The sequence below is a fragment of the Callorhinchus milii genome, unplaced genomic scaffold (assembly GCF_018977255.1).
Source record: "Callorhinchus milii isolate IMCB2004 unplaced genomic scaffold, IMCB_Cmil_1.0 Scaffold9, whole genome shotgun sequence".
NCBI classification, from domain to species: domain Eukaryota; kingdom Metazoa; phylum Chordata; class Chondrichthyes; order Chimaeriformes; family Callorhinchidae; genus Callorhinchus; species Callorhinchus milii.
Window position 1 is genome coordinate 21,131,846 of NW_024704750.1, and position 9,778 is coordinate 21,141,623.

The following is a 9,778-nucleotide window of genomic DNA, read 5'->3' on the forward strand; positions in this document are numbered from 1 at the left end:
GGAGAGGTAGGAGGGAGCAAGGCCATGAATGGCCTTGTAGGTGAGGATGAAGATCTTGAATTTCGGGGCTTAGTGGCTAAAAGCGCAGCCACCAACGGTGGAACGGATGGCGCAAGGACATGCAGGAGGCCGGAGCCAGTCGAGCGGAGGGAGGCAGCTGGTTTTGGGGTTGGGGGGGTGAGGGGAGAGGAACGGGGGTGTCAGGACATGAAGGGATTTGAAAACGAGTGCGAGGATCTTGAAATCGATCCGTACGGCGATAGGGAGCCAGTGGAGCCTGGCTAGAACCGGTGTGATGGGGGAGGGATGGGTGGGTAGTAAATTCAGGACAATAGAATTACTTTCTCTTAAATAATTTTCAGCTTTGAAACTCTTAGCACTCCAGGCATATATTAAAAAAAAAATCCCACGGAACAGTATTTTGTTCCTAAGATTGCTTTTATACTTTTTTTTTCTTTTTAAAAAAAAATATAGCACGACTTGTCATGATTTTCTCCGACGGTGCCGTTGTGGTGTGGTGCGGTGTGTCGTGCTGGTGCGTTTACGAGGCTGCCGTCTCGTCTGTCATCTGTTTTGCTGATGGAATACTCGGGAACATGCATCCATCGGTTGGTACTTCTGTGTCAGGAGCCTCTGTGATAAAGACTTTCTGAAACGAGGCATTTTCGTTTCTGTAAAGGAAAGGAAACTGTGAGCCTTTCCTTGCGGATTCTGACATGAAACAGGAAGGAGTCACGGAAAAGGCCGTCATTGAGCCACAAAACATTATAATTATAAATCCCATTATAATCTTCGCATTTGATGTAACGTCTTATCACGTCTTCTGGACATCTCAAAGCACTTCACAGCATATACTGTAACGTGAATTGACTATGTTTTGTGGGCGAAAAGCAGAAGCCAATTGCGCACAGCAGCGTCCCACAAACAGTCATGGATTAAGTGACCAAATTAACATTATTAGTAGTTTTTGAGAAGGGAGTAATACCCTCGGAAAGGCGATCTGCCAATCGACTTAACAACTGGGTTCCTACTTTACTGCTAAGTAAACAGAGACGTGGAGTAAGGAAACTTGCCCAAAGTTTTGCCCTGACTGGAATCGAACCCATGCCCTCTCGCCACTAGAGATACTGGCTCCCTCTGCTCGGTGGACTCTGGCTTGCTCCATGTCCCCTCCCTGCCCTCCACCTTCAATCTATATAATTATTATAATTATATAGATTGTAATTTATGGATCATAGCATGCAGTACTACCAATTTTCTTACAAAACCCCAGCGTTTTAGCTGGGACATCCAGAGCTCCAGCATCATTTTTGCTATGCAGAAGATACATAAATTATACGTAAATGTGTGTATGTGTGCGCGTGTGTGTGTATCAACTCATCCACAGTGTGTAGCAAATCCAGACTATGACCCTATTCCCGAGATGTAACAAAACCAGATTATGGTTCTGGCAAAACTGTTAAACTTGATGATAATAATTGCTATTGTCATGAATAAATAGGAACTCCGAGCACTCAAAATAACAAATGTGCTACAGAAACCCTGATTTCTAAATGCGTGAAATATTTTGTTGGAACTGTTTTAAAAATGACAGATCATCTCAGCAGACTGATGAGATCAATAACTTAAAGGTCTACACGCACCCAGATGCTACCCCATGCGAAAATGAAAGTTGCTCGGAGCAAATCCTTGACTGTCCAGCGCTTTGAGACATCCTCCCAACGTGAAAGGCACTATACAAATGTAATTTGTTTTGGTTGTTGGCTGGAGTTACGAAGAAAGATGTGATCAAACAGATTCAGAAATAATTCATGAAATATCTTGGAAAAATTGACGTGTCTTGTATAGATTGTACAGCATGGAAACAGGCCATTCTGCCCAATCAGTCCATGCTGGTGTTGTAACTGCACACAAGTCTCCACTCGCTCCCATATCCTTCTATTCGCTTCTCCCTCCATCCCTTGTACTGACCTTTATAACTCGCACATATTGTCAGAGGTTGAATTGCATTGTTATAAGCGCTCTGAGGCGCTATCATGAGTGAGGGGTGCTGTGTAAATACAACTTCTTGTTGTTGCTGTACTGAAAGACCATCACTTTGTATTCAGACTTACATGTTTCCTGCCAAACGATTCATCCTTGCAAACAACAGGCGTAGAACTTTCTCCTTCTGCTCCCAAGTCAGGTCACCGATATCTATTTTGTTACCCTTGATGTTAATCCTGAAACACAAGCACTCTGGGTTTGCACACCACACTCTGTTTCATGCGCTCTTATTTCTAAATCACTTTACATTTTATACTTCTGTAATATTTATATTATATATTTTATATTTATATTATTTTTACTTCAGATTACACGACTGTTTGTGGGACGCTGCTGTGTGCAATTGGCTGCCATGTTTCGCCCACAAAATATACAGTCAATCCAGTTGATATATTCTGTGAAATGCTTTGGGACTTCCCAACGATGTGAATAGCGCTCTATCAAATGCAAGGATGATCGTTGCATTTGATATAGCGCTTTTCACGTCTTCTCGACATCTCAAAGCGCTTCACAGAATATATTGTAAAGTGAATTGACCGTATATTTGTGGGCGAACGCGGCAGCCAATTGCGCACAGCAATGTCCCACAAACAGTCGTGGATTGAAAATGACCAATTTATTATTGTGTTTTGTTTTGGAGGGATTATTATCAGGCTCTGTGTGGAGTAAGGAAACTTGCCCAAGGTTTCACCCTGCCGGGAATTGAACCCAGGTGTCTCGCTTGCAAGGGGAGTGCTCTAACCACTGAGCTACAGGACTCCTCTTATTATCATTGTCCTCCGGACGTGATGTACCTGAAAGTATTGTTCTGGGATTTAGGTTCTGAATCTGACTCAGCATCTTGTATATTTCTATATAATATTAGAAATGTTCCTTTGCAAGGCTGATGAGCCTAGTTGATCTAGGCATCCAGGAAGGAACATCGGTAAACACACCTGTAATAACTCTAACTCTAACCACGAGGATACACAAAAGGACAATGAATATTCAGAGCAAATTCAACAACAACGACCTACCATTTTTCAGCTTCTTCCATATCCTGATACACGTTGTTTGTGCTGTGATGGTCTTTAGAAAAGGTCCTGATTTTGGGGTACTCCTCCTTGCCCTCGTAGGCTTTCTTCATCTTTTTGTTAAAGGCGATCTCGGCTGCTTTCTTGTAGTGAAGCCGGCTGCAGATAATTTTCTTCTTTACTTCTTCCAGAGACTCCAAGAAGAATATCTCTACGTCAGTGCGCTGGTCCAGGATGCTCCTGGCCAGCGTCTTCACCCTATTCATCTCCTTGTCCTTCATTTTGATGACTGTCTCCAGTCTGGTGATCTCCACCTGGTTGGTCTGTGTTTTGATCTGGGATTGATGCTGGACGTTCCATTTTGCTGTCTCGAATTCCCTGGCCATGTGGCCCAGGGCTTTCTCCAGGTTCTGCATGTTCTTCTGAAGCTGTTGGATCTGGTCCTTCAGTTGTTTCACTTCCAGCAGTTTTTCTTTCACCAAAACCTCACTGGTTTCCTGAAAAGAAACACACATGCTGGGGGTCTTAAGTCCGAATGATAGTAAATGCTTGTCATTTGCTGCGTTGAATTTGCACAGTAAAATGTCTTTTGCATAGTTAGAAACATAAGTTGGCCATTCAGGCCCTCAAGACTGTTCCGCCAGTCTATTAGATCATAGCTGATCTGTACCTCAAGTCCATTTACCAATCTAAATACCCTGACCTAACAAATATCCATCCACCTCAGTCTTGAAAATGTATTCGATCCAGCATCCACAGCCTTTTGGGGGAGAAAGCTCCAGATGTCCACTAGTCTTTGCGTTAAAAAGCGCTTCCTGATTTCACTCCTAAATTAAATGGCCCAGCTCTAATTTTAAGATGATGTTCTGGGATTCCTCCACCACCAGAGGAAATAGTTTCTCTGCAGCAACTCTATCGAATCCCTTTATAATTTTAAACACCTCAATCAGATCAGCCCTGAACCTTCTAAACTCAAGGGAATACAGTCCAACTAGTCTGTGTAATTTAACCCTTTAAGTCCTTGTATCATTTTGGTTGATATGGGGATACTGAGCAAAGAGGGAAGGGGTAAGGGGGGAGCAGGGAGAAGGACCATGAGCACCGTCAAAGCCTCCAACATACAACACCTTTTGACTGAAGAGCTGCATGTTTTGGTCTTTCAGATGCTGGTTAATTTTCTTCAGATATTCAGCCTCTTTGATGTAGACCTTCACTGTCCCGGTTAGCCTCACGTTTTCCTTAAAGACACAACGAGTCTTGTTCTCGAGATTCCTGCGGAATTAGGAATTGGAAAAGGTTCTTAACACTACTGAATCAACTCATAATTAGACAGCTTTGGTGTGACACCAACACTGCTTCCAAAAAAAATGTTCTCACCAAGTTTTCTTCCCTAGTATCCTATCCCATGCCCTCCTCTCCTGTAAGTGTTGCTACATCACTCTCTATATAAAGTAGTAGTATATAAAGTACTCCCTGTTCCCCCAAGTACTTGAGATCGAGTTTGTTCCCCTTTTATTGCTTGGCCTGTGTTAAACGCATTAAGTTCAGTCTATCGATGTTCTTTGAGATCTTGAGTACGAGACATGCCCTTTCTCATCTTCTCATTTTTAAAATAATAAACAGATTTGATAGGGTAGATACTGAGAAACTATTTCCTCTGGTAGGAGAATCCAGAACAAGGGGGCATCAAGGCCAATTAAGGAGTGAAATCAGGAGGCAGTTTTTGACCCAAAGGGTAGTGGAAATCTGGAACTCTCCCTCAAAAGGCTGTAGATGATGGATCCATTCACATCTTCAAGACTGAGGTGGATAGATATTTGATGACCATATTTGATGAACACTAACCCTAGTTAGATCAGGGTATTAAGGGATACGGGGAAAGGGCAGGTAACTGGACTTGAGATACAGATAACCCATGATCTTTTAGAATGGGGGAACAGGCTTGAGGGGCTGAATGGCTTATTCCTATATTACTCCTATATTTCTCATGTTCTCTCTTTCATGGGACAGAGTGCCCAAGCTCTTCAAGGCTTCTCCTCCCAAAGGCCCAAACACTTACACAATCGCTTCAGTGTGCGCTTGTTCTGTCAGCTGAACTAATTTCTGTTCTGCCTCTTTCTCCAGACGAACCTGAAAACCAATGAAGCAATACGGATGGTTACACAAACTGTTCAACTCAATCAGGTAGAACTTCTCATTAGTAATGCCTTATGAGTCCTGTAGTGTAGTGGTTCACGTGCTCGCCTCGCAAGTGAAGGGACCCGGGTTCAATTTCGGGCGAGGGTGAAACCTTAGGCAAGTTTCCTTGCTCCACGCGCCTCTGTTTACCTAGCAGTATGTGGGAACCTGGTTGTTATTCGATTAGCAGATCATCCCTTCAAAAATAAATCAATAAATAAATGAAAATAATAATAATCCCTCCAATTCATTTTACAGTATATTCTGTGAAGCGCTTTGAGACACCTCGAAGACGTGATGAGGCGCTATATCAAATGGAAGGATTATTATTATTATTTTACATCAGAATTCATTCAACACACACACACACATGCATATAAACATTTATAACTGCAATGCATTCTAGATGAACCTCATGGCTGTTTCACATACCTTCTCTTCAAAAAATCTCCCTTCCATTAATCTCAGTGTGTCGGTGTGCTCCTTGATAGTTGTGCTCATTGTATCCTTTATCTGGTGTTTAAAAAACAGGATTATTCTCATGTCTCCCCCTCTCTCTCCCCATCACCTCCCAACCCCCTCGCTTCCCCCCCACATATCCCATTGTTGCTGAAAGGCATTTCCTGAAGACATCCCATGCAATGGTGGAAGTGAAATGATCGATTTATTTAGGCTGTGTTGTTTTCAAGTCTAAATTAGTTCCAACTGATCTATTTTATGTAGGTTGTTGCTCTGATAGCTGCCATTATTCATTTATTTAGTTGCACAAACTGTCTCTCGCATACGTAGCCCTCACTCACCTGGACAAGTGGACTGGTCCAGCCTCCTGCTTGTCTCTCGTGGCCTCCGTTCCACCATTGATGGCTGGGCTTTCAGCCACTACACCCCGAAACTCTGCAACCCTCTCCCTCTATCCATCCGCCTTGCCCCCTGCTTCCCCATCTTCAGGTCACGTCTGAGGAACCTTCCGCTTTGACTGTGCCTAAGATCATCTCCCCCGGCCCCCACTCCCCCCCGGCTCGGCGTCATGCTCTGCCACTGTCAAGTGCTCTGGGACGCTACTCTGCGTGAAGGGGGCTATATAAATGCAAGTTGTTGTTGTTAACAGGAGACCCAGAGTGAACTCACTGCATCTAGTTCTTTCTTCATGTAGATCTGTTTCCTCCTGAACTCCTTGACCCTGTTCAGCTCCCCTTGAATCAGCTGGATTTCGTTCGCCTTTTTGGACACCTTTTCTTCCAGTTCATTGATTTGCCCCGTGTAGTTTTCAATCTGAGATTAAAGAGGAAAATATCTCATAAGAAAACTGAAGGGAGAAGAGGGGGCCCGAGTATCTATAGCTGCAATGCGGGGTTCTGGTGATGAATGGGTTGAAATTTTCGCTCGCAAAATACACAGTGAATTCACTTTGTCTGTGAAGCGCTTTGAGACATCTCAAAGTCATTATATCAAATGCAAGGATTATTATTAAAATTGTATTCCTAAACACATTCCATTCCTTATTTAAGGAGTGTTGTTACAATGTGTTTGGAAACATCCTACAACTTTTGAATAACAGGAACACTCTGGAGTATTTGCTGGGAGCATTTGCCCAAGAGATACGCCTGTAATTCTCAGCATTTGCCTACACACACAGTCACTACAGTTTACTGTGGATCGCTTTGAGATGTACTCCCAATTGTGAAAGGAGCTGCGTCAAATGCAACGATTATTGGTATCACAATGATCTTAGAACATAATATTTTGGGATACAGTAATGTATATGAGTAATTTGAAACGTGACATATAGTAAGGGTAGGATGCTTGAAAGAACCAGGCAAAGGTTTCCAAAGCTTTCCACTCTGTTCAACACAGAATGAATTGTTTTTAACATCTCCATTATTATCCTCAGTATTAACATGCGGCCACCACAACAACAACAACAACGAAAATTACATTTGTACAGTGCCTTTCACGTCGAGAGGACGTCTCAAAGCGCTGGGCAGTCCGTGTTTCAGATCCAACCTGGGGGTCAGGATGAGGGAGGGTGGAGGGCAGGGGGGGGAAGCAGGGTGATCGAAAGCACAGTCGAAGAGGAGGATCTTGAGATGGGTCTTGAAGGAGACAAGGGAGGGGACGAGGTGGAGGGACTGTGGAATGGAGTACCAAAAGGGACAGAGTGGCAGAAAGTCCGCCCGCAAATGGTGGGGCAAGTGAGGCAGGGGACGTGAAGCAGGCCGGAGCCCATTGAGCGGAGGGAGCGGGCAGCATTTGTAGGGGGTTAGGAGGTTGCAGAGGTAGGGGAGAGCAAGGCCATGGAGGGCTTTGAAGGTGAGGACCAGGATCTTTAACTGTATCCTCTGTTTGATGGAAAGCCAATGGGGTCGGGTGAGGATGGGGGTGATAAGGTCACAGAGCTGGAGAGGACAAGGGCAGTAGAGTTCTGGATGATCTGCAGCCTATGGAGGGAGGAGTTGGGGAGGCCAAGTTTGCATAGTCAAGCTTCGATGTTATGAATGCGTGTATGAGGGTTTCGGCGGCCTGCGGTGTGAGTCAGTGGCAGAGCCGGGTGATGTTGTAGAGGTGGGGGAAGGCAGGGCGGGTCATGGCACGGATGGTAGAAAGTGAACTAAATGGATCGTTTATCGTATAGCAATTCGTATGTTAAAAACTTCGGTAACTTACAATGTTTTGATGCTGCTCGTGCGCTTCTTTTTTCTGGTCAGATAACTGTAGCTGAAGTTTACTGATCTGCAAAGCAATAGACACCTTCAACTCCATTGATAAAACTCATCTTTCTTCTTACACCACTGACACATTTCAAATCCATCCGTTTGTTCCCTTAGCTGTAATGAAGTGCATGGCTGTCTGCACGATGGCATTCAAACTCAAGCACCTGCAAACTTATTGTACTGGTGCTGCCAATGCACCACCTCTCATTAGGTCTAGGAATTATGCAAATATAATTAAATATGCTTAGCGGGGAATAAATTAATAAGAGGGTAACCTGAATCTGAGGATATTAGCTTGGCAGTGATATAGCTGTCTCAATATGTGATACAATTCCCCCTTACCCCAGGCTCGGCACCGTGCTCCACCACTTTCAAGCACTTTGGGATGCTACCCTGCGTGAGGGGCGTTATATAAATGCAAGTTGTTGTTAATGTTGTCTAGCTCTAGGCTCATCTCTTCCCAGCTAAAACTTGACAGGTCCATTTGCAGCTCAACCAGTCCCAGTGTTCGAGTTGTCTATTAGTGTCACCCGTTGAGAAGTGCACAGAGAGAATTTGCACTGTAGGATGTCCACTTTACTGGCTTGAAGGGGCAATAAGGCAGAGCAGTGGGATTGAATAGGAACACCTTGCTCTGTGAGCTAGCGCTGACGCGATGGGCAGAATGGCCCCCTTCTACGCCATAAAAATTCCATGAGAAGCGGTAACAAAAAATTGAAGGAAAACATTGGAGGTCATTACCTGGTCGTTTTTCTGCATGTCCTGTTTCTTTAAGTAGGAGATCACCTCCACGGTATCTCTCTCTATTTGGACTCGTTGGTTTATTAAGCTCTCATTTGCTCTAGCAAGCATGCGAGCTGTTTCCCGGTATTCCATTCGGGATTTCTCCGTCACATCCAGCCTCGATTCCCATAATGTGGCATTTACCCTTGCCCTCTCAGCGTCTGATTCTCTGTTGGCTTTGGGCTCTTGCTTTTTGCCTTTCTTTCCCTTTCCCCTTGACAAACAAACAGACATCATTAATGCAGCTAAATCGACTGAGCAATGGACCAGGGCTGGATAATAAAAAATAATAACTGAATTTGATACAACGCCTCATCACGTCTTCGAGACGTCTCAAAGCGCTTCACAGAATATACTGCAAAGTGAATTGACTGCGTATTTTGTGGGCGAAACGCAGCAGCCAATGGCGCACAGCGGCGTCCACACACACACACAGTCGTGGATCGAGTGGCCAATGGATCGCACAGTAATAAACGATTATCATTCTTAATAACGATAAGAATAATAAATATTTGTTCAGAAGAATAACAATAATCCTCGCGTTTGGAAGACAACGCCTTGTAAGACGGCCGAGACGTCTCCAAGCGCTTTTTTTCGTTGGAAGGCGTCGCTTGCAGAGGCGCAGTTGGTGACCGTGTATTTTGTGGGTGAGACGCAGCAGTTTTTTTTTTGCACAAAGAAAAAGCAGATTCACCCTTTCTTCCTTCCTTTGCCCTTCTTCTTAACCATAGCGACGGGATGCGATGGATCAAAGCGATGCTCGCGGAGTGACTTGTTGTTATTTCCTCCAGGTGTGGTCTGTGCCCCTCCCTCCCTCCCTCCCTCACCCACTCCCTCCCTCACTCCCTCACCCCTCACCCACTCACTCCCTCACCCACCCACTCCCTCCCTCACCCCTCACTCCCTCACCCACTCCCTCCCTCACTCCCTCACTCCCTCACCCACTCACTCCCTCACCCACTCACTCACTCCCTCACAGTGCTGGAGGGCAGGGGAGGAGAGCGGCGTCCTCGCCGTTGCCATGGACACGGGATGACCACATACTTT

At 44.8% G+C, this 9,778-nt stretch overlaps 1 protein-coding gene across 1 annotated transcript; it reads right to left on the reverse strand.

The window, feature by feature from the left end:
• Positions 1–313: 313 nt before the first annotated feature.
• On the reverse strand, positions 314–9,562 carry LOC103186793 (basal body-orientation factor 1). Its single transcript, XM_007906026.2, has 10 exons — positions 9,426–9,562; positions 8,690–8,945; positions 7,902–7,967; positions 6,366–6,509; positions 5,670–5,750; positions 5,119–5,189; positions 4,187–4,331; positions 3,063–3,556; positions 2,115–2,222; positions 314–671 (listed from the first exon to the last, which is right to left on the reverse strand). Exons 1-10 carry the CDS (start codon positions 9,458–9,460, stop codon positions 542–544), a joined length of 1,530 nt encoding a protein of 509 aa, XP_007904217.1. The 5' UTR covers positions 9,461–9,562; the 3' UTR covers positions 314–541.
• Between the last annotated feature and the right edge of the window lie 216 nt (positions 9,563–9,778).

What these genes read in the sequence shown, in the direction of transcription:
- LOC103186793 (XM_007906026.2), bottom strand. Translation starts at nt 9,460, where the DNA reads ATGGTTAAGAAGAAGGGCAAAGGAAGGAAGAAAGG. An exon ending in GGCAAAGGAAGGAAGAAAGG is followed by an intron (nt 8,946 to 9,425) that starts GTGAATCTGCTT and finishes TTGTTTGTCAAG; the next exon opens with GGGAAAGGGAAAGAAAGGCA. An exon ending in ATGGAAGAAGCTGAAAAATG is followed by an intron (nt 2,223 to 3,062) that starts GTAGGTCGTTGT and finishes CTTGTGTTTCAG; the next exon opens with GATTAACATCAAGGGTAACA.